This window comes from Hipposideros armiger, unplaced genomic scaffold, assembly GCF_001890085.2.
Source record: "Hipposideros armiger isolate ML-2016 unplaced genomic scaffold, ASM189008v1 scaffold_498, whole genome shotgun sequence".
NCBI lineage: Eukaryota > Metazoa > Chordata > Mammalia > Chiroptera > Hipposideridae > Hipposideros > Hipposideros armiger.
In genome coordinates, this window is record NW_017731848.1 from 317,962 (window position 1) to 343,553 (window position 25,592).

A 25,592-nucleotide genomic window follows, 5' to 3' on the forward strand; every position below is an offset into this window, starting at 1 on the left:
AAAGGTAATATCCTCCTCACTATGCATCATGAAACATCTATGTCAGGTCCAATAAAACCTTGTCCAGCTCTCACAGCCTGTAAATGCCTTTGAAATGGTCCTTTGTGTTAAAAAAAAAAAGGGGGGCGGGGAGAAGGAATCACAGATTCCAAGTCAGAAATACAGATTATATGGAATGACATATCTTGAAAATAATATTTCTGGCATTAAAATTCTTTGTGTCTCACATCCATAATTCTCAGAAAGCTTAAAGCACACACACACACACACACACACACACACACACACATTACATACGCACACATAGATGGATATGGTGTGTCTGGGTAATTTCGTATTTGCTCAAAAATTGTGTGGGTATATGCCCAAATACCAGGCAAAGGGGGAGTTAAACATTCTTCAAATAATAAAACCTCTAAAATCTAGAAACTACAAACTGTTTCAGCTGCAATAAGTTATAAAGTTTAAAATATTTACCAAACTTTTTTTTAATTTTACTTTGAAAAATTTCAAACCTACAAAAATATTACAAAAGTAATACGATAAACACCTATATGCCTTTCCCCTGGATTCACCCATTGTTAACACTGTCCCACGTTTTCTTTCTCTCTCTCACCAAACATACATACATATGTACATACATACATACATATTTTTTTCTTGCAGAATGATTTAAGACTAAGTTGCAAACATTGTAACTCTCCACACCTAAATACTTCAGCCAGCATCTCCTAAGAATTGCATTCTCTAAGCCCCCATACAAGTATTACATTCAGGAAATTTAACATTGATAAAATAAGACTAATCTAAAGTCCCTATTCATATTTCATCAATTTGTCCTAATTATGACCTTTATAAGAAAAAAAAATTTTTTTTTCTAAGCCAGGCTCCAGCCCAGGATCACACCTTGCATTCAGCTGCCACCTTTTAGTAGTCTCCTTTAATCTGACTACAATGTCATGAGTTTTGAAGAATGTGGGCAGTTGTTCTGTAGAACATTCCTCAGTTTGGGTTTGTCTGATCCAAGAGTACTCTCTTATGTATACCTAAAAAGTATACCTTTGGCAAACACAAGACTTACAAAAGTTGTCATAGACGTATACCAGCTCTCCTATTAACATCGCTTCATATTTGCATCCATTTTTCTTTAAAATTAAGACTCACAGAACTTCCTGTTTTCACATCTCACTTGTTGTTTTAATTGTTCTTAGCCAATCTTCAAACAAAGGCATCACATGTACTTATGCTAACTTTGTGACGCCGTAAGCCTAACCCCACACCTTGTCTTCACCTGTTGGTAATCATTTTCAGGCTCCCTTTACCAGATACACTCATAGTTCTCATGCCCATCCAGGGTGGAGTCTGTATTGCTGTAATATTTTCATCCATCCCCTCTATATCAGAAATGCATTCCAATGCAACAAAGAGCAAGACCAAACAACAGTGACTTAAACAAATAAGAATTTATTTTTCTCACATAAGCACAGTCCAGAGTAAGTGCTTACTGGCATTGGATCAGTGGTTTGGCCATGCCATAAGGTTCATAGGCTCTTTCTATCTTTCCACTCCACCATCCTTTGTGCACTGGTTATTACATTAAACATTTATCTCCAATTCATAGAAAGATGGCTACTGTGGCGCCAGCCATTAAGCCTGTGTTTAAAGCAGGAAGAAAAGGAAAAGTGGCAGGAAGAGCCAGCTTTCCCCTTTCATCAGGAAAGCAATAGCTTTTCCAGAAATTCCCCTAAGAAGACTTCTACTTCTTAGATCTCATTGGTCAGAATTTGGTCATGTAGCCATGCCTCACTGCCGAGGCAGCGGGGACAGTGGGAAACAGAAGTATCATTGATGTTGAGGCCAGTCATCTCATCTTCCAGTACTGAACACACTGTTACCACAAATAAAATGGGGATTCCATTATTAGAGAGAAAGGGGAAAATGGATAATGGGTAGACAACTAAGACTTTCTCTGACCCCTCCTACTCATTGTTTAAATCTACCCATTCCCTACTTCTCAATTCCACTCCATATTTCCTCTCTATTTTACTTCATTTATCTTCCCTCCCTAGGTCTTCCTGTTGAAGAGTGAACTTTCAATTATTTTTATTAACACTTCATCTTCCACCTAGAATCAAATAACATTACAACAGCTGGTATTGTTTCCTCCTTTGGCATGTGAGGAAACCTGAAGTCCAGTAAGATGAAGCGACTTGCCCAAATTTGCCCATCGACTTAGAGGCACACCCAAGAATAAAATACAACTCTACTGAATCAGTAATGTAGCATCTGCCACTCAGAATACATAGTACATATTTTTCTATTCGGCTCTGTTTGGTCCCTCTTGCCCATATGTTGAATATTTAAATATAAAGTTCTCCATGAGGCTTCATCAATTCAGTTGTTTATTTCTGAAAATTTCTCTAAAGAGGAAAAATAATGAGAGAATTGTATTTTCCCCCTCTATTTTTTTTTTAAATTTACTCTCTAAATATGAAGGAAGGAGAAGCTAGGGTAATAAACCATTCTCTTCATGGGAAACAATAGCTCCATATGAACCACGGATTTATAAAGCTACCATTTCCAATACACTGTCAAGAAGCCATAGGAAAATGTTCATTTAGAAGCATCATGTTTGTCTTTGACCTTGTGGGGAAATTGCTTTGAATACTCAGGGCAACACAAACATAAAACAACCCCAATGAAGCAGCATCTCATCCTTGCACTGAAAGATTTCAGAAGAGGAACAGATTACCCAAAACATAGGTCAGTTCAAAGGTGTAACTGAGCTTGATTGTGAAAAGGAAGACTGAAGGTGAAAAAGAAGATACAAGGCAGAAATAAAATGATTTTTCAGGGGTCATAGTCAATATCGGGGACTGATAGAGGCACAGTAGTTATAAACACATGTTCTAAAATCAGGCAGACCTGAGTCTGAATCTCAGTTCTACCTCTTACTAGTTCTCCGATCCCCAAGCGATTTTCTCCTCTATGCCTTTTACCTGTAAAATCATGACAATATTAATAATTATTTATTAATTATTTAGTGGAGTTGTTATGAGGCTGAAATGCAATAAGGCATGTAAAGTGCTTAGCCTAGTGCCTAAAATAGAGTAAATGCTCCAAACGGTGAAAGAAAAAACTACTAATCAGAGTGAAAGGTTAATGTAATGGATTCTTAGGTGTAAAAAATGAGGTTGTAGCTAGTTGGGATGCTTTGGCTATAAGTCTAAAGTATAATCACAGGGAAGCCATTAAAATCATATTACCCAGACGTGAGATGATACAAATTGCAATCACAGCTGAGACCGTAGGAATGGAAACAAGATGCTGAATGGAAGACCTATTAAGAAGAAATACAACTGCTCTTGATTTAGGATCCTTTTTTCTTGGCGGCACTACTAGCACAATAAATAAAACTGACTGCTATCTCATCAGTGAGCAGGAATAAATTATGGTTGGAGAATTCAGAAAAGAGTTTTGTCATAGTTTGAGATGTAGGCTAGAAATGTATAAATAGGAAATTTAGAAATTTTGACTACTCTATGTGTTGAAAAATATGTGCCTTTATTAAATAAAGGCTTACTGAATGCTTATCATGTCAGAATACTAAGCCCTAAGCCATGTTTATAATAACATCTCATCCAACCAAAGATCAGTTATCCCAGAACGTCAAAAACTTTGATTCTTGAAAACCCAGACATTCAGGGGAAAAAAAAAGAGAGAAAGTCCTTTTTTAAGCCCTCATTCTTAGCTTATTTGCTCACTCTTTACTCAGACATCTATCACGTCTGAGTATTTGCATTTTTAGTTCTAGCAGATTCAAATAATAAATTAGAAATGGTAATTACAGGACTGAGACTACAGAGGCAGACAAATTAATGATAATTGAAGTGACCAGCTAATGAAGGATTGTGAAGAAAAACTCTTAGAAAACTGACAGAACTCCAAAAGCACAGGGTCTGTGGTCACATTTATAGGACACAAGTCCCCTCAAAAGGCCCTAAAAGCACCATCAACAAGATAGCCCACATTCACAAGGGCTGTTAATATTAATGTTAATATTGTGTTCAATAGATTTCCAAAATTTTAGAAGTAAAGCTAAAAACAAAACTTCAGACACTCCAATGTAGAAACTTCTGACAAGTTTTGCTAAAAAGGGGCAACAAGAAAGAAATGGGGATGTAACTGGTGTGGGAAATGATGTTTTGTTTTGTTTTTCTTTTGCTTTGTCTTGTTTTTAAGAAGGGAGACGTACCAGCGTGTTTTCAGGTTGTTGGGAACGATCTAGGAAAGAGGTCAAATTGATGATGTTGAGATAAGGGAGAACCACTGGAGTGTGTCCTGAGAGGAAAGATAGGATGGAACCTAGAGCTAAGCTGTAGCACTGGCTTTAGGCAAAAGCAAAGACAGCTCATCCACAACAAGGGCAAGGAGGCAGAACACGTGAGGGCGGCCTGTGGGGAGATGCGTAGGGGGACTTGTGGGGTTCCTCTGATGGCCTTGCTCTCATCACTGAAGCAGGAAGATGGGAGAGGAGATGCTGGAGGTTTGAGGAGAGAAGGAATCAAATCATCATCTCGGAGTCTGAGAGAATATATGGCAGAGGGAACAACTGCTGATCAGCATTCAATACCCACTTAGGTTTGGGTCCTGGATTTGAAATGAATCGTGTGCTTTCCTCCTGCCAAGATTAGCCATACAAGTGCAGGCCGGGGAGAAACAGTTATATGTAATGAGATTGTGGTTTTGCCAAAAAAGTATGTCTGAAAAGGGCAAGTTTTAAGTGCTGCAAATCAAAAAAGCCAGATTCATAAATCTCAACTACTCTGCTTAGAGATCTACTTATTTACTCATAGAGATTTACCAAATGCTCCCCAGAGATAGGCCATCACTGAGCATGCAGAGTGAACCCAGAAGCTCCTTCCCAGGGATGCCGGGTGAGCTAGTCCTACACACTTTGCTTAAAGGGTTCCCTTCCTCTAGAAAGGATTTACGTGGTAGCAGCCTAGCAGCCTTTGAGTGGATAAGGTTGGAATTCATCTCAGTGATCTGTCATGGAAAGAACCCATTTAAAATTTGTTTTGAGCTCCACAATGCTTGAATTTAAATCTGCTTTTAAAAATATGCACCCACAGTAAACTCTGCCATTTTTAAAACATGGCTGCAGCTATTCATATTGAAAAATATACACTTTAGACACACGTAAAACAAAAACAGTGAAACTCCTTTTGGGAACTTCGGGGCAAAAAAAATCGTGGAACTTCCTTTACTCCTCTGAAATTAAAATGAACTTGAATGCCCACTTCTCCATATAGCAGAAAACTCAACCTACTTCCAAGTAATCCAATTATTTCTGCTCCTAATTTTTTTCCTTCGATGTTTTTGGTTAATATTTTGCCCGTTGAAGGCTCTCCACCTCCCACGTCTCCTCTTTGCTCCAGGAGTGCTCTAAGTTGGGCCATGCTTTTTGTGTCATCTAGACTTTGGTGGGAGCGGCATGAGCTTTTGGTCCTTTATGTCCACCGCTGGGACATTCACCCAGGAAACCACACCACCCATCCTTAGTTCCTGGCTCTCTGTCCTTGTGGTAGCCATTGCTCCCCGACACTCCTGCTGCTGCATCACGTAGTCAGTATGCACCTTCCTCCTCTCACTCTTAAGACCTCGCGTGGTCAGCTAGCTCATTCTGGACTACTTCTGTCCGTGGGGAGCCTGGTAAACTTCCAGACATGCTTCCATTCCAGTCCAGGGTTTCGTAAAGTAAGAGAGTAAACAGGGGCCCTCGGTCTCTGTCCTTAAACACACACCCTCTCCTTTTCTGTTCTCTTGTGGCTACACCACGTGTTGGGCGTGGAGACAGTCCACTGCGGGTTGTGATTCCTTCTCCCTCGCCCAGGCCATAGTTGACTACTACTTTTTCATCCTCCCTCCAGATTATGTTTGGTCTGAGCCCAAGGGGATGGAGGTTCCCTCTAGTGTATTTCCTCCTGCCTTCTGGTGGATTCTTATATCTTTGGGGGGCAGGAAAACTATCCCATCCTATGCTGAATCAGTCAAGGTTCCACCAGAGAAACAGAACCAGTGGGACATATATATATAGAGAGAGAAACATGCATATGGAATAAATCACACACATATAAGAAGTGATTTTTATGTTTATATTTTTTGCATACATATTTATATGTATGTATGTGTATATGTATATGTGTATATGTATATGTATATATGTATATGTAGATAGGTATAGATATGGAGTGATTTATTTCAAAGAACTGGCTTACTTGATTGTGAGGTGTGGATGGGCAACTTTGAAATTCATGACTAGAAACTCTTGGGAAAGAGCTGACACTGTGGTCCTCTTCCTCAGGAAAACCTCACTTTCTGCTCTTAAAGCTTTCAAATGATTGGCTGAAGCCTACCCATACTATTGGGGGTAATCTCCCTTTTCTTAAAGTGAACTGACTGTAGATGCTACCAACATTTACAAAACGCCTTCACACTCGACCCCTAGACAGTACTATAACCTAGCCAAGTTGACACATAAAATGAACCATTGCATATACATTCTCTTCACTCTGTACTTTATTTATACACACTGTAGTCTACATCCTCCAGAGAAATCACCTTTATGAGCTTAGAAAAAAAGAAACATTATCTCCCAAAAAGCTTGGCCCTTGCAATGGAAGTCTGGGCTTTCAATATTGCTTCAGCTAAAAGTTTATAAATTAATTCAGGTAGTAATATATTTCTTGGTTCTAGACTATAATTGCCCTCCTTATGAAGTCATGAATATCATTGAATAAATGAGTGAAGGCTCCTGGGGAAAACAAACCTCAGTTACTGTCTTCAAATGTTATTCTGTCAACTTCTCAGATGCCCATAAATGAGACAAGATATTTTAAAAATCATATCAAATTCAATAGAAAGAAATGAAAGCTATGAACTTACTAAAAAATTAACATATTGTAAAACCCAGCTTTTCAAGGTTTTTTGTTTTTTTTCCACTTGGTTTTCCTGGGAAGTTATTTCTAATAGGCATGCCCTTATGTTCTCCTAAGCTAATGATATAGGGAGAATAATAGTGGAATACAGCATGGACTATTAAGCTGGTAACAATGAGTAGATAGCACTAATGAAAAATCAGTCCATTTCTATGCAATCCAGTTCATCACCTATCTTTCATTCTCATTCCTTATACATAAATATTTATTGCCATCTTAAACTCCCATGCTATGAATAATATAAAATATTATTGAATGTCAACTTCAATTGAAAAATTAAATAAGTAAACTACCATGCTAACTAACTAAGCATAGAGCATCTGACCATGATTTGAGACGTGGTCTCTGCCTTCAGAGAGCTGACCGAAGAGACATCCATGGGCAGCAATTACAATACCATGCAAGAAGGGGGTGGAATGGAGTTAGCACAGGATGCTAATACAACAGAAAAGAGGCACATAATCCAGCATGAGGAGGAAATAGAAGCTTTCAGGAGAAGGTGTTATCTGAATCCTGAAGAAAGCATAGGATATTGGCAGGTAAATAAGAAAACCACCCTGCCCACCCCGCTGGCATTCTCTTGGTAGGAGGCAGCAATATGCATGGCACATTTGGAGATAACAAACAGTCTGTCCTTGGATCAGCTCTGTGTGAGACCTTAAGTCAGACTGAAATTGGGACAGGCAATGAGAAATGCATAATGCTGGGCACACACAGTGTCCAATTTTATCTGCTGCTAATAATATAACTTATGAGAAAGAACATAATAGAAGATTTTAAAAGAGAAATTGGATTGAGGCAATATAAAGAGATATTGAGTATCTGGATTTTTGTCACGAAAATTGAATTTCTTTGCTATTTTTCAGCAATATGGAGGTATAGACACTTGAATTTTTTCAAGTTTTTTTGTGTATACAGAGTATGCACATCCCAAAATCTCAAATTTAAAGTCCAAAATGTTCCTTTAAACAATGGCTTCTTTGAAACATCTGCTTATGTTATTCATAGATTCATGGAACCAGTTCAAGCATCCTGAAAAAATTCTATGGCTGATTTCTTTACTTCTGGCAGAATATACTTACATTATCTATCCAATTTTTTGAAACCTCCAGAGATTATTTTAGTAACCCAATCAGTGTTCGATAATTCTTGTAGTTAAGAAATTATTCCTTATAACTAACACGAATATCCTCCCTGGCATCAGACGACATAAACTGTAACCTCTTTCCCAAGTTACTTGTCAAGAACAACAACAATCCAACCTTTCAAGAGATACAGCAGCTGCCCAGGTCCCTCTGGTAATGTCTGTCTACTTCTACTATCTCTTGTAATCAATTAGAATCTCTCTACTGATGAATAGCCACTGAAGTAATTAATTGCTTATTGCATGCGTTAGTAGTCTGCCAGCATGGACTGTTTCCCCACTGAATCTGCATCAATGACTTACTCCTGGATTTCTCAACCTGGGCATTTATTGACATTTTAAGACACATAAATCTTTGTTTTGGGGAGCTGTCCTGTGCACTGTGGGATGTTTAGCAGCGTCCCTGGACTCATTCTATTAGATGCCAATAGCATCCCCCACATGTGACAATAAAAATGTCTCCAGACTTTGTCAAATGTCCCCTGGGGCGCAAAATCATCCATGATTGAGAACCACTGGCCTCATCCTACCTTGTTTTGAAAGATCTAAAGAAAACTAAATAGCATTACAAATCAGGGTTTGTTTTTATCTATAGCTAAGAAACCAAATTTTCACACATTTGAATTGTGTCTAAATAGCTTCGGATTATTTTTCATTATTAAAGAAATGCTTTTTAAAAAGTCCAAATTTCCCTAAGGATATAAACTGCAGAATAATATCTCTCCTTTCTCTTACCATTATTGGTCCCACTTTCCAAAGATGACCACTGTTAGCAGTTTCTTATTAATATACCATAACTTTATAAACACAAGTGTTATATATCCTGTATTTTCTATAAATAAGATCAAACTGTATAGACTTTCTGTAACAATAATATACCTTAAATATCTTATATCAATAGATGTAAATCTATCTCACTTTTCAAATTGTTGAACTATATATATATAAATATATATATTCATAATTACACCATATAAATTAACAATCCTCTATTACAACTGATATTTTTATTTGTTTTGTTTCTAGATATCTGAAATAGTTATTGATAATCATCACTTAAGATAGAAATTATCTTTAAAATTAAGTGGATTGAATGTAGGAAAAGTTTGTCTGTATATCTTTTTTGGGGAGTGGGTTGTTTTGGTTTTAGTTTGTTTTATTTGGTGTTTTTCTTCCAAACAAGTTATTTTAGCAAACTACCTCTATACTTTTGATGATATGAGTAATTAATTATCTAAGAAAATAGAAATATTGCATATTTTCCATAGATTGTAAAAAGGCTTTCAAATGCTAGAAATAAGTTATATTAATAGAACCCAATGAAAGCCATTTCAATTAAATGTACTTGCCTGCTTTATTTTAATTTTTTTGTAGCATTAATTTTTACCTTTATTTAAGTTCTGATTTTATCAATTTCATATCAAAGTTATAAACTGTCTTTATCTTATTCATGTATTATTTTTTTAATTATTGTTAGTTTCAGGTGTACAGAACAATGCAATAGTTATCCTTTTCACCCTTCACACAGAAACAACCCCCTCCCCCATCTACTGCCCTCCCACCCCCGATATCATGCATATCTATTACAATTCCATTGACTCCATTCCCACATTCTACTCCACATCCCATGACTATATGTATATATAATTATAGTTGACATACAATATTATTCAACACCAGCTTCAGAAATACAGTGCGGTGGTCAGGCCTCTATACAGACTATGAAGTAGTCTCCCTAGACTACTACAAGACATGAGTCCATCTGGCCCCTTAAAAATATTTACAACATTAGTGATTATATTCCCCAGACTGCCTTTTCTATCACTGAGGCCATATTGTAGTTACCAATTTGAATTTTCTCATCTCTTCCCCTTCTCCTTCATCCCCAACCCTTCCCAACTAGCAACCCTCAGTTTTTCCTCTGTGTCTCTGAGACTATTTCTGTTTACATTTCTCATTTATTCATGTTTTTAGGTTCCACACATAAGTGAGATCATATGGTATTTGTCTTTCTCTGACCGACTTATTTCACTTAGCATAATGTTCTCTAGTTCCATCCATATTGTTGCAAATGGTACAATTTCCTTCTTCTTTATAGCTGAGTAATACTCCATTGTGTAAATGTACCATAGTTTCTTAATCCAGTCGTCTACTGATAGGCATTTCGGTGGTTTCCAAGTCTTAGCTATTGTGAATAGCACTGCAATGAACATAGGGATGAATATATTTTTTTGAATTAATGTCTTGGGTTTTTCTGGATAAATACCTAAGAGGGGAATTGCTGGGTCATAAGGTAGTTCCATTTCCAGTTTTTTGAGATACTTCCATACTGATTTCCATAGCGGCTGCACCAGTCTGCAGTCCCACCCACAGTGCACCAGTGTCCCCTTTTCCCCACAATCTCACCAGCATTTATTGTTTGTTGATTTATTGATGATAGCCATTCTGACCGAAGTGAGGTGGCATGTCATTGTGGTTTTTATTTGCATTTCCCTAATACTTAGTGAGCTTGAACATTGTTTCATATGCCTGTTGGCCATCTGTATGTCCTCTTTAGAGAAATGTCTCTTCATATCCTCTGTCCATTTTTTAATTGGGTTGTTTGTTTTTTTGGTGTTGACTTGCATGAGTGTTTTATATATTTTGGATATTAACCCCTTATCAGGTATCTCATTGACAAATATCTTCTCCCATTCTCGCCTACTGTATTTTAAATTTAAGTGAGCAGAACTGCCTTTAGTGCAGTGACTGCATTGATTTCAGAGCAGCAGTGTTAAAATTTTCCATTTTAACATTTAATGTTGTTACAGAATAGGTTTATAATTTCACTGAGTTGATTTTCATGAGTTCCCTAGACACAATTGTAAGTGCTTGTGCATTTCTGTCAAGATCTGTCAACAAGTAAAAGCTAAGTTTTATTCCATTAATGATAAATCACCAGGAGCTTAGCTTCTAAGAAATGTTTATTGAAACATTTAAGATTTTAGTTCTCAGAGAAGGATTCAAGAGTTGGATGTAACCCAGGTCAAATCACGTCTCCCCCCAAAAATATGATAGCCAGCCACAGCATAATCACCTTACTTTAGGGAAACTGGTGCAGTTTCCTCAAAACCACATTATAAAAATGGTTCACTGTACTGGCTCTCTGGCTCTGGCCCTTACATAACATTGGAACCCAATTAAGTCAAAGAGAAAGTTACAATAGCTGCACAAAGCCTAGACGATTTTTTCCTTCTCTGTGCACTGCAGTTTACACAGACCCCCTAAAATTCATGCACACCACATACACTTTTTTTTTTTTTTAGTCATAGAGGGATGACACTAATTCATTCATTGGCAGAAAAAAAGAAAGTCTCTGATCTTCACTGATACTTGTGTCTCATGTGGCAATCAGCATACGTGACTGTTCCTCTGTTTCTCCATCCACTAATCTCAAAGGATTTCTAGGAGAAGGAAGAGATTTAAGTGCTTCATCAAAAATGTTTCTGTTGTTGCTATTGAAACTATTAAGCATTTTTTTCCAAGTTGTTTCAAGTGTGACTTTAATACTTACTTGAGTTCTTAGGCATTGGAGTAATTTTTCAATTAGGGTGAGTTTTTAGAAAATTAAGTGATACATTTCTTAAATTATGAGTGATGTTTGTATGAGATGAGACTATTCCATTTAAAAACTGGCATCACAAAAATTTAATTTCAAAGTACCACTTAAAGCAAGATGCATTTATATCAACGTTAAGTATTAACTTATACCATGCTAATGTTACTGTAGGCAGAAAGAATAGGGCTATAGGGAGAGATGGGGAGACAAAGGAGGGAGGAGATGAGGTCATCCTTAAGAGAAAGCGCAGCTACCAGGCCTGGCAGGACTAGATTTTAGTGGCTTACACCAGATCCAGGATGCCATCTTACCCTTCAAGTTGAACTTTAGCTAATTGTAATGGATTATAATATTACTAATTAGCATTGCAGTTAGGGAAAATCCCCACCCCCTGTGACGCCATGACGGTTCCAATGAAGCCAAATAAGGACAGAAACCCCTCCTCCAATGGGAAGGCGTTCTCATTGAGGACCCACCTAGGAACGCCTATAATGCCACCCCGAAGTTTTTACTATGTTATGCCTCCAGTTTTAGTGAAATAAATTCCCAAGTCTCATTGTTCTTCGGGGGGAGCCGCTCCTCTCCGGGTCTGCCCACTCTCACCATCTTGAGAGTGTACCGTCCGTTTAATAAATCTATCGCTTGCTTGACTTATTCAGTGCATCCTTGAATTCTTCCCTGTGATGAATACAAAGAACCCGTGTTCTGGCAACACTAACAGAGCCAAATACCTCATCAGTGTCATGTTGTCACTGTCGTTCGACTGTCCGCAGCATCGCTAGAGCTCTGCTAAGTGCTTTTAATTCGGTCCTGAGTCTATTTTGCTACCCAGTCTCTGTTGAAATTATTAATTTCCTTTCCTTACCTCAGTGCCTTATAAATTCCCAGTGCATAAACGTAGTCATATATATTTAATACTTCATTTATCGTGGTCAGAAAGCCTTCAAAAACTTATTCAGAAATGCATCTACTTCTCAGCTATGTATTTTCCCTGTGAAATAAGCCTAGCAACATTTGCACTAAATCTCATTTTCTTACACTTTTCATTCTCATCTATCCATTCCTTATCTGAAAAGAGCTTGCTGCCATTTTAGGACTAAATAAATTTAATTTAAAACGCAGCAAAAAGTGATTCAAATGAAGCCATTTTCTTCCTCCTGTTCTCATCCTTTGGGCTGTAATGCTTGGTTTTGTATTTGCTAGCGCGCGCGCGCACACACACACACACACACACACACACATACACAGAGATTAAAAAGTATTGCTTTCTCCATTATGCTTCACATCCAAAAATCATTGAACCTACCTCATTTATAGCCAAAATACATAGAGCCATGTAAACAGAGATTCTCAGTGAAGAGTACCCTACCAAAATAGAGAAATGGATAGAGTAAGGTATACATAGTTTAACATATCATAGTCAATATTTTAATATAAGTTTATGTTTGGAAAACTATTTCTTTCTTAATAGCTACAAAAATAGAGCTGGACCAAGTTATCTTGGTTGGTGGGGAGCCACAAAGCATATATACTATTAAGCAAGGTATATATTCACCTCTGTGAGAAACACCAGAATCTCAGGAAAGGTATAGGAAATACATCTGATCATCAAAACTGGGCATAGATTTTTAAAGTTTGAGAAACCTTGAATTTATATGAATTCTATAACAGGCTTCTGGAGGTCATGTATAGAAAAATGAGTTTTGGGGGTACAGGAAAGCCATAGACCTATAAGAGTGTAACTGAAAAAACTAAGTGATCAGTGGTTTTAAAACTTGTTAATACATTTATAAAATATATTTCTAATAGAAATCAATGAGAATAGCGAGGTCAAGCTGATGAACACAAAAATTTTATACTAGTTGTTATAAGTGTAATATTATTACAGCTGTAGTAACATTAGTGTCAACAGAATTTATTATTCAGGATTAAGACAAATATTGATGCATGCAGCTCCAACTGTCTCTTGCATCAGGAAAGCTGACACCTCCAGACTTCCTCAGAGCAGCCTCCCTCCCATGTCTCTTGGCCGGAACTGTGCCTCTTAGCCACCCAGAAGCAAGGCAACTAGCAAAGAACGTATTTTGCTTTTCCAGTCTCTATAATTGAAGGGCAGCAAGAAAGAAGAGTTTGGGAATTACTACTGAATCATCAAACCAACAATGTCTACCATACCTGGGTTTTAAATTATTGCTAGTTTATTTTACCAACAAATTCAAAAACCTAATTGCCTTAAGTCTTCAACTTTAACTTACAAACCTTATTATTCTATTAATGAATCTTAAAAAAATAAATCACCTTCGCTTTTTACTTTATTGATATTTAATTCAAGCTGAATAAACTGAACTTATTTTAACAGTGAGTTCTATTCAAGACTAAGTTAACTATATTGAGCTACTTTAAACAGCATTTTTTTTTTTGAGCTGAGCCATCCTGCCACCTGTTGGCAGCTCAGCAGCTGCTCAGCTCGGGCCAGTAATCGAACCGCTGTTGCTCAGAGCTCGCACTCTTGAGCGAGCTCTTAACCAACTGAGCCACTTGGCCGGCCCTAAACAGCATTTTAAATGTAATGATTGATTTTATTTTAAATATTTAAATGCTTGCTTAAAAACTCTAGAAAATCCAATAAAACATATTTTAAGTATAGTAAATTTCAATTCTCTTAAATATATCAATGCTATTTATTAACTTAGTCAAATTTTCTGAACATAAAATCAGTTTTAAATTCAATTATGTCTATTTCAATTGAAATTAGTAAGTTAATTACCTAATTCTCTCAAACATTTAAATGCTTAAAAACACTTTAAATTCCCCATAAGCACAGGTTATTCCTACATTAAAATACATTACCAATACTGCACATTTTATTAATTTCATTATCTCTATATTTAATTCTAAAGTTTATCATGGTTGAAAATACCCATAGCCATTAAGGGAAGAATTCTACCATCCCAGATGAACAGAGGTTTCATCTCAAACAAGTTGAGGTTACTTTGGGGCCAACAATTTTTTACCAGGACACAGTATGTGGAGTTTCTTATGTCCAGGATGATTCTACCTGAAGCTGTAACAGTAAGGAAGGAACTCCAAGTGCACACCCTTCAGTGGCAGTTAGTCTGAAAACCCACATCCCCAAAGTTTGAGTTAGACCTATGCAGGGGAGGAAAAACTTTTCCTCTGCTCTCTTAGGTTCAGCACCTGGGGCCTGCACATTAAACTGAGAAAAGGCAGATTAACAAGAGAAAAGGTTTATTTGTATGCATCACGACAGGCGCTAAATGGAAATCTAACCTACTAAATGGTTAAAGTTAGGGACTTATATGACTGGTTTAGGGAAGAGGGGGGAGGGAAGAAAAGGCTCCTAGGGGAAATACAAATTGGTTTCTTTAGGAAAGACAACTGGGTTTTGAAGAGAGCAAAAGTAAGATAAGTAAGTTGGTGATAACCTTTGTTTATGCAGATGTAAGTAAAATCTTTCCCTCTTTTTCTTGGCCATGAAATTCCCTCACAGTGGAAATTTATGGTAGGTTTACTCTTGGTCTCTTTCCTGAGAAAAGAACCTTCCCAAAAAGGGAATTTATGGCAGCCTCGTTTCCCAGAAGTAGCTGCTTTTAGTCAGATAAGGGAAGATCCCAGAGGGCTTCCTTCTGCATCTGTTGATTCTCAAATGTCTTCAGCTTAAAATAACCTTCATACCAACTTTGGGGGTCCAAATGGATTCCCACACCTGTTAAACAATGTTTTAAAAAGTGGAAGCAGAAGGAAGAAGAGGAATGGTGGAGGGAGGGGATAAAATTATCATTCTCATACACATATAAAGTTAAAATGTTTCAAAGACTTCATTTAACTTATTTGCTAGTGAGAAAACCAGTAAGGTGTTACAACCAATTCAAAGAAGAATACAACACACACACACACACACACACACACACACACACACACACACACACACACACACACATAGATAGGTCAATAGGAATGCTGAAATAAATTTGCGTCATACATGCAAAAATGACCAAGAACAAATCATCAACATATCTCACAATCTGTTTCTGTCACACACAATCTACATTTCTACAGACAAAATCAACTGCATTACTATACACTTTCTACAACTTACAGGATTTTAAATTAGCTCAAAGACAACCTAAGGTAAAGATAACCTGGCCCTGTGAACCTTATCTTTTTTTGCCCATTTCAAAGTCTTTCACAGTTTTTCCTGTTGCATTACCTCTTTTATCTGTAACTTCTTTCATTTTATGACCTAATTCGAGTTGGCAGAGTTCTGTGCCCCAAATAAATAGTAGCCAACTTCCTTCGCTAATCTCCTCACTATCGCATTAAATTCTTACTCTTTTCTTATTCTTTCCATCTGACAGGGCCATGATCCTTATAAATATTGTAATGTGTAATGGGCTCTTAGTATCTCCTGATTTTTCTCTCAGCCTGCACTGACAACAGTGGACACGTACTAAGGACACATGCAGAGAGCAACACAGAAACTTCACGGGATAAGCTACTTCTTCTACACTGACTGATCAGTAAACAATGACACATTCTCACCACTGCACGCTGCTCCAACTTTAGGTATCAAATACAGTCACTAAATTATGGAGATTCAGTGCTCTGAATTGGGGTCTGTTCTTACCAATTTTGTTATTGGAGTATCCAACTTGCAGCCTCTTTAGGCCCATATGGATGCCAATTCAAATACAAAACAACTATTTGAAAGTTGACATTTCAACCACTCTTAAAGGATCCTAGCCAATGCAGCCAGTGATCCCTCACATTCAAATAACAATGCCCTTTTGTGGAAGAAATTCTGCCCTATGTGAGAACATGGATGAACTTGAGGACATTATGCTAAATGAAATAAACCAATCACAGCAGGACGATAATTCATGATTCTACTTACATGAGATGTTTAAGTCAAACTCATAAAAGCACAGAGTAGAATGGTGGCTGCCAGGGGCTGGAGGCAGGGGGACATGGGGAGTTGCTAATTAACAGGTATAAATAAGTTTCAGTTATACAAAATGACTGTTTCAGAGATCTACTGTACAATGTTGCACCTTTAGTTAACAATACTGTATTGTGCACTTAAAAATTTGTTGAGCATAGATATCATGTTATGTGTTCTTAGCACAGTAAATTATAATTTTTTTATAAAGTGGAAGAACTATAAAAACTCAATAAAATAGAACTTGCTCAGTAAGGTACTCCTGTGAGAACAGCTATTCTCCTGGTTCTTCTTCTTTTTTTTTAAATCCATCTTTTTTAAGTGAGGTAGTAATAACCATGGCAGCTTTGGATCCAGAAAAATAATTAGGGGATTATGGCATTCAGGAAATTTCTCAAGTATTGAAAAAAAGGGGAAAAACTTAACACTCCCCTTGACAAGGATGGAAGAGGCCCTCTGGCCTACACAACATATATATTGTTAAGGCATTGTCACCAATTTCGTGGCATTTAGCCTTTTTTTTTTTTTTCAGTTTGGGATGATAGAAAACTTCTGGATGAATAGTAGTGATAGGTGCCCAACAATGTAAATGTACTTAATGTTATTAAAGTGTTCACTCACAATGTGTTAAAATGGCACATTTTATGTTATGTACATTTTACCACAATAAGAAAATCAATTTCAATTGCAATATCCTTTTGTATTCCATCCCATATCCTAATAGTATCACACATAGTGATCCTTTGGAAAAGCTTATGGGGGGGATTCTTTTAGTTGTTCTTTATAAGTCCTGCTGCCTGATAACTATGGCTGTGCATATGTTTAGAAGAAGGCTAAGTCACTCTGCATGAGCATGATCTAAGTGATATGGAGTTTGCAAGAAATCCAAACCCAGAGAAGGTGGCAGCCAGAGAGGCTGGAAAAGGTGAATCCCCACTAGGACCTGAGCCAGAGACTGTGTGAGAAGTATCAACCTAAAGAAGATGGTTAATACATATAGTCACAGGATGTGGAGTATAGTGTGGGGAGTAGATGTATGATATCAGGGGAGGGGGGTTGTCACTTGGTGAGGGGTGAAAAGTATAACTATTGCATTGTTTTGTACACCTGAAACTAATTTAAAAAAAGTGTTAGGGGGAAGGAAAAAAAAAACTATTAACTCAAAAAATAAGTAAATAAATAATAAAAAGGATAGTTAAAATAATGCACATTTAGATACACTCTTACCTCTCACCCCTTTAGAATTTCCAACCATTGAAATATTTAGGTTAGCACAGGACAAAAACAGCACTCAGGGCATTTTGCATAAGTGGGGCTCCCCAGAAAAGAAGTGAAAAGTCAAAGAAGCTGTTAGACTTGAGGGTTTGTCTGCCATTTTAACAAAGGGTGACAAATTGTGGAGAAGTGACTCGACAAAGGAAAAGGGGTTTGGACTTCTAAAGGGGGTACATTGTGGGAAGGTAAATATATGGAAAAACCAATGGAAGAAAAGTGTTATTTTAGTAAGGTTTACTCATCCACCATTCCAGCTCCAGTGATAAGGGTTGTTCCCCTCCTGGTATGGGAGAAAAGAGGGGGGCACCTTCCCCAAGGAAAATGTATACCCTACTTTTGGCAGATGGGGGAAGGCAGAGACCTCCTCTAATGTTTGCTTTTTCTCAATTGCCTTCAGTTTAAAATAATCCTTACGCCAAAGTGGCATATTTTGGGGTGGCATATTATGATCCCCTTCAACTTCTCCAAAATCTCCCATAAACCTCACTTACTGGCCCTTACTCTACCACTTCTCTTCCTGAACAATTGTGTCTTGAAGCCATTTGGTGACTCAGGGAAAGGTATGCCTCTGTGCTGGGGATGAGAGAGGAACTGTGGTAGCCCAGAGAGGCATTTTGGAGCCCACTGTGGGGAGGAGGGTGTCCACAGAGAGAGCTGGTACCTGGCACTGTGTCAGATCTGAAACAGGACAAGGAGCATACACGCTCACGGAGGAAAGGTGCCCAGTAGAGGGAGTCAGAGCTGAGTGGGGTTGAGGAGGATATCCATGTGGGAAGAGGATTTGTCAAGATAATAACTATAAGGATAATAAAAAGCTTGTTTCTCATTGTTAGAGAAGGGATTTACAGATCTGTAAAGGGAGAAAGCTAGACTGAAGCTTGTAGTGGTGGATAGGAATTGGAGACGAAATCATCGTTTTTGTATGTAGAGATACATACAGAAATAAATGTAGATGTAAGTATGTATATTTATGAATAGCTGTGCATATATTTTCTAGACCGTCCATGGAGAGGGCCTCGGAGCAGTGATCCCCAATATCAATGAGTGTACCTAGAGACTACACCTTGGCTTCCATATATCATTCTACTGTAAAAGGAGCCAGAGCTCCTTAGAGAAATGACTGCTTCCAGGGCCATGGCAGAGAAAGAAAAGATGATCCTGAAGCATCTTATTGTGCTAAGAAGCAAGAAAGTACTTAAAGTACAATGGGAAACATCAAAAGGACACCAAAGCTAGGTGACAGGAGCTCCCACTGGTCAAATCTTGGACAATTTGAACATCAAAATAAATTATCATGATTATTGAATTGTAACCCATTGAATAAAGTAAGAAACGATGAGTCCATCTGATGGAAATAAATAAATGAATAAATTGAGATTTCCTTGAATGGATTTTTACATAGTTTCAAAATACCCCTCTACAACACACTTATTAATTACAAAGGCTAACTGTATAGTGGCAGGGTTTGAGGGACATTACCTTAATCAAGTGACCAAAGTGATCATCATCAGCACCAGGACAAATCTTGCTCTACCTGACACATTGAAACAAGTGTCTCTTCTGTGAAATTTCTGCCTAAGGAGCATAACCTACATCTAATTATGATGCAATATCAAATACCCAGAATTCAGGAACAGTCTACAAAATAATTAACATGCAATTTTCAAAAGCGTAAAGATCAAAAAGATAAGGAAAGACCGAGAAACTATTGCAGATCAAAGGAAACGAAAGAAATGTGGCAATTAAATACAAGGAATGGTTGTGAACTAGAGCCTTTTACTATGAAGGATATTTTGGGGGCAATATGTGAAACTCAAATGGGTTCTAAGGTATAAATGGTAGTAAGATATCAATGTTAATTTCCTGATTTTGATGGTGCTAGTGCGGTTATTAAGGTGAATGTCCTTGCTTATAGGAAATACGCACCAAAATTTTAGGGGTGATGGAGCATAAGGTCGGAAACTTACTCTCAAATGGTTCAGGGGGGTGGGGAATCATTGTTTACACTGCATTCACAACTTCTATTTAAGTTTGATATCATCTGAAAATTAAAAAGTTATTTTAAAAATCTCTATTTCAGGTTTAGATTATATCTGTCAAATTATACTGTTATGAAAATGTAGGACTAATTTCATAGCAGAATTATTGAAGAGCTATTTCTGCTTCTAAATATAAGTTAAAAAGACAGTACATAATATTCATGAAAAATAAGTTACGCTGAGAAGAGTTTTCAGAACAACAACATGAAAACACAGGCAGCTATGACTAGTTAAAATATCTTCAAACAGTGATTGCCTGAAGATTGACAATTTATCAAATAATTTTTCTGATAATCTCATATCAATAAATATATGAAAGTAGTCTCAACGCAGATCAGTTTATTTATATGTACACTTGAGGTCTCTGAAATGTATGATGTTCTACCAGTGATGTCCTGTGGTATACAAATTCTTTGTTTTGACTTTGTCTTGATCAATTTGTTGAAAAAGAAATGATAAATAATTTTAAAATAATTTCATAAGTGGGAATACTATTTTCAACACAGCTCATTATTTCATAGATTTGACTTTCATTCATCAAATTATGTGCTCTAAAACAACTAAGTACAGCCAAAACCTGACATAAATAAATTGCTTCTCTCTGAGAAAAACTGCTTGCCCCATTATTGAAATGACCCACTGTATCTTACAAAGGAAATAGACACTTTTATTCTTTTCATGTTTTGATACTAGAATACAAATACATTTTTACATAACTTCAAACTATTCTGTTTTTATTTCATTATAATTGATAGTTATTCTGGAAAGTTTCAAACATTTACAAACTTGATAAGAATAATAAGCAACAGAATTATACTTGGAGTCTACAATAACCTTTGAAATTATATAAATCTTGAAATTTTAAAATGGCATAGTTAACTTATACCCATGCAAAAACCTGCACGTGGATGTTTATAGCAGCTTTATTCATAATCGCCAAAATTTGGACACAACCAAGATGTCCTTCAGTAGGTGAATGGATAAATAAACTGTGGTGCATCCAGACAATTGAATATTATTCAGCACCAAAAAGAAATGAGCTATTAAGTCATGAAAGAAATGGAGGAACCTTAAATGCATGTTAGTAAGTGAAAGAAGTCAATGTGAAAATTGCTGTTTCATTCAATGCTGTATGCCCAGGGCCTCACACTTAGGAACTGTCCAACCTGCTCGCGAGAATGAGCACATGGCCCATGCATTCCTGATATCCTCTATGTCTTCTTCGTCCTCTAGTACCAGACCAGCCTTGAATCTGAGATAATGCAATAAATTCCTGATTTTTAAAATGATTGGCTGAAAAAAATAAAATTTGAAAGAAAAGAAGGGAATTGAACTAACCTGTAAAGTATTGGCAGGCATTTCATAGAAAAATAAGGATGGGAACACATACCAGCTGGGATACAGTATGTGAAGAGGCAAAGAGGGAGAATCCTGGCATCTTCTGAGAATGCAGAAAAGAACATTCTATTACAGTGGAAGTTCTTGGAAAAGAGTTGGTGTCAGGCCAGTAAGCAAGGTGAAGGATGTACATGCTGAGAGGAGAAGACCAAATGGTTACAGGATATTGGGGGGGAAACCATTTTTTGCAATGCTTTCATATTAACCTTTCCTCCCCTCTTTCATCCCAGTTTCTCATGGGAGTGGACAGGATGTCAACTGCTCCCTCGGCTATTTCCCCTGTGGGAATATCACCAAGTGCTTGCCTCAGGTTCTCCACTGTAACGGTGTGGACGACTGTGGGAACCAGGCTGATGAGAGCAACTGTGGTGAGTAAAGCGCCTGTAGTCACAGCAAGAACCAGAGACAAAGGGCTGAAGGCGAAGTCATCAAGACCTCTTGTAACAAAGAGAAATGCAAAGAGAGAAAAATACATTGCAACACAAAATATATGTCACTTAAGGAAATCTCACATTTACTATTTCATTAGCTTAAAACGTCCCTTCTTTTCTATGTATTAGTATCACAGCCAGTATTTCAGGAAAGTCATGATTCTGTACATACTAAGTTTCTTAACCTGCACGTCTGCCCAGTTAATATCTTAAGAGACAGAATGGTGTAGACATGAGGAATATGGATTCTGAGCCAGACTTCCTGGTTTGAGCTCCGGTATAAACAGAGCAACCAATTATGTAAACTTAAGAATATTTCTTACCTTCTCTTTGTCTGTTTCCTCATCTTGTCAAAGGGTTCAAAAATTGTAGCTACAGTAAGGGAGTTTGGAAAGATTAAATGTAGAATAATGCAGGCATACAGCAGGCACTATTTAAGTGTTACTGCTGGCTCACGGGGATGTCCAAGAGAGGACTAAACCCCGAGCAGCGACCAGGTTCTTGTCTACACACAAGAAAGGATTCAAGAGCAAGACGGATGCAAGAAAGCACAAGGAGTTTACTGAGATGAAAGTAACATTTGAGAGAGAAGTGCAGGCAAACTCAGAGAATGGGACGCATGGAGAAAATCCCGATCTGAGGTATTTGTACCTCCCAGAAGCTGAAATTGATGACATCCCATTGATATGGCTCTGCAGTTGCCTCCCAGTAGATGGGAGCCTCTGTTTCCTGCTCTTTCTTCCTTATTTGGCTCCTCCGGAATTGTCTTGGCATCAAATGCATGCTGGGAGCCATAGTAACTGCGACGTAAATGAGATTATAATGACATTCAAATTAGCTAAAGGTCAGGCCCCGTTCAAGGAGATTAGCCCTGCTTGGTGAAACTGGTTCTTGTTCTTCTCCAGCTGCAAGTGACGGATACAGTGACTTGTTACTTGTCTAATCAGTGAGGTGCCTCACGTTGTATCCTGGAGGGGGTTGTCAATTTCCTAGGCTACCCATCCTGCCTCCTGCTATTGCTCTTTCTTACCTTTTATTTACTACAGTTATGAAGGAAAAGGGGGACCTCCTAAAAAAAAAAAAAGACAATAGTCCTGCTTACCTACTATATAATCAGCAGCCATATTTATGACCCTATAAAACCAGCAAAGAGGGCTTCTGGCCAGTTAGAATATCTGTGAAAACTAGGCTTTCAGTTAGAATTTTCTTCAAATGTCTTGAAGCCTCAAAAACACAAATTTACAACAACAACGAAAAAACTTGAATTGGCTGGATCTGACTCACTGGAAAAATGAGCTTTGGTTAATAATGTAAAATAATGAGATTTCTCACTCATGGGGAAATAAGGTGCTATTTTTGGAGGACAGCGACATGTACAGCAATTCTAAGTGCTGTATAAATAACTAATAAACTGAAGAGGCCTTACTGTTATCACTCCCTCGAGTATTACAGACTTTGAAAGTCACCACCTTGAAGAAATTAAACTTCAAAACACTGTCTCTAGGTGGTGGCAGTAACTCAAGAATAAGCACACTATCTAAAATGGGGGGCTTAAGCTACAATTACCTTTGATTTAAAAGACTATACATATGTGTTCTTTAAATATGTGTGTGTGTATGTGTGTTCTCTTCTTTATATATAGTAACTCGATACTGCACAAGATTTTTTTGAAAACTAAGATAAAAGTGTTCTGCCCTTTGCCAACCACTTCCCGTTCAGCCTGCTAGCAATTCAAGTAGGGAGAGTGACCTGAGAGCCCCCCACCAATTGAAATGTTGGCAGGAAAAGGATCTTGGTGGGAGCAGCAAATTCACCTCCAAAAGTAGTTTCTCAGTGAGAAAGTTTGGAAACTCTTGCCTTAGTGCTAGGTTTAAAGAGACCAAGTAACAAACGTTAGCAATCGATAAAGTAACAATCCTTAACGTGATATGTTTCTCAGGCTTCACCAGCCAGCAAATTCAGATGGAAGCGGTGTGGCATTGGAATGCAGAGATCAGGCTGGGAGGTCTGCGCATAAATTCTGGCTGTGAGGAGCGTAAATATGGCTATTTTCTTTATGGGAAATGGGAATGACAAGAGTATATCTAAGGATTTTAAGAGGATGTAATGAGATAACATATCTAAGATGCTTAGAGGAGTATCTAACATATAATTAGCGCTCAATAAATGTTAGCTGGTGTATCAGTCTGCTGTAACTATATTACAAACTTAGTGACTTAAGATGTAGTAACCATTTATTTAGAAAGCAATTCTGTGGATCAACAACTCAGGCTAGGTTTGTCTAAGATCAGCCATGTTGTACTTTCTCGTGCATCTGAGGTTATCTGTGTGCATCAGCTGTGTTGTCGTGCCTGGGACCTTGCCTGAGACAACCGGGTAACTGGGCTCTGGTCCTCCAGCAAGCTAAGCCAGGCTTGTTGTCATGGTAGAGATGCGACACCCGGGAGTGAAGCAGAAATCTGCAAGGCCTCTTGAAGCTCAGGCTCAGAAATGGCACACTAGTACTTCTACCACATCCTTGTCAAAGCAAGTCCCAAGGCCAGACCTGTATTGAGAAGTAAAATCCACCCCTTCTGCTGAGGGGACCCGTAGAGTCACAATGCGAGGGGCTTGGGTGGAGGGAGGGCAGTGATTGCAGCCACTTTTGCAGATTCTACCACAGTTGGTATTATAATCGCTTTTCCCACAAACATTAATGTTAATGCTCAGTGACTCTGAGTCTCTACCTGCATGACTTTAGGAATTCCTGCCTGGTAAGCAATTTAAATATTTCTGGAAACAACCATGATTTGTGTGTTTACTTATCTTATTGAAACAGTAGCTGATATTTGAAGGAATAATATTTTTCTACCCTCCCAATTTTGTAGTTATATGTAAACATTGGGATGTGTGTGTGTATGTGTGTGTGTGTGTGTGTGTGTGTGTGTGTGTGTGTGTGTGTGTGTGTGTCCTAGTAATTCTGGGATAGTCAGAAAATGGGTAAGCTTTCTCACATCTCCTGAAAATGTAACTATAGTTTATTTTGAAGGGAGATAAATTATGTAGATTTGTATATTTGGCCCTTAATTATGTTTGTTACTCTGAATCCTGGTGAATATTACTAGAGAGCATATAACACTGGAATGAACATTAAGACCCATTTCTTTATAGTTAGAGTTAAATTCTGATGACAAGCATGGGCTTACCTTTTGTGAAAACAATACTAAATTGGAACAAAAATCAGGTTAGAGGTGAATCTGTCCCTAATGGTTTTCTTTTTTTTCACACCTCTTTGACTTTCTTCCTCCCAATGTTCTTTCTGCTCTCTGTAGGTTTGTGAGCCATTCTCTCTCTTTCTGTCTCATGGTTTTCGTGTGTCTTCCGGCTTCCATTTTTGGCTCTCTAACTGTCCCCCATCCCTTTTTATACTCTATCAACTTTCCTTTCTATTTCATACTTGTCTTTTTCTCTATCCTTTTCTCCTTCAAACCAAGTCCACCATTCTTATGACGACGTGTCTATGTAACAAATACTATTTTAAACTGTTCCTGGCCTTCTTATGCTAGAAACATATAGCTCTCTTGAAATTCACCTGACCCAGCAAATCTCCAAATGCAGTTCTGGACCAAGCCCATCAGCATCATTCACAAATTTGTTAGAAATAAAGATTCTCAGGCCCCACCCCAGATCTACTAAATCAGAAACTCTGCCAGTGATAAACTCTTAATGTCATTTTGATGCACAGTAGATTCTGAGAACCTCTGACC

The 25,592-nt window shown here is 37.7% G+C and overlaps 1 protein-coding gene across 1 annotated transcript in view; it reads left to right on the top strand.

Moving 5' to 3' along the window:
• The window catches only part of RXFP1 (relaxin family peptide receptor 1), an 83,989-nt gene that overhangs the window by 9,802 nt on the left and 48,595 nt on the right, over positions 1-25,592 (top strand). The window contains exon 2 of the mRNA XM_019667496.1: positions 21,646-21,783. Within this exon, the coding sequence (XP_019523041.1) occupies positions 21,646-21,783 (138 nt within the window). The remainder of the gene's footprint in view (positions 1-21,645; positions 21,784-25,592) is intronic.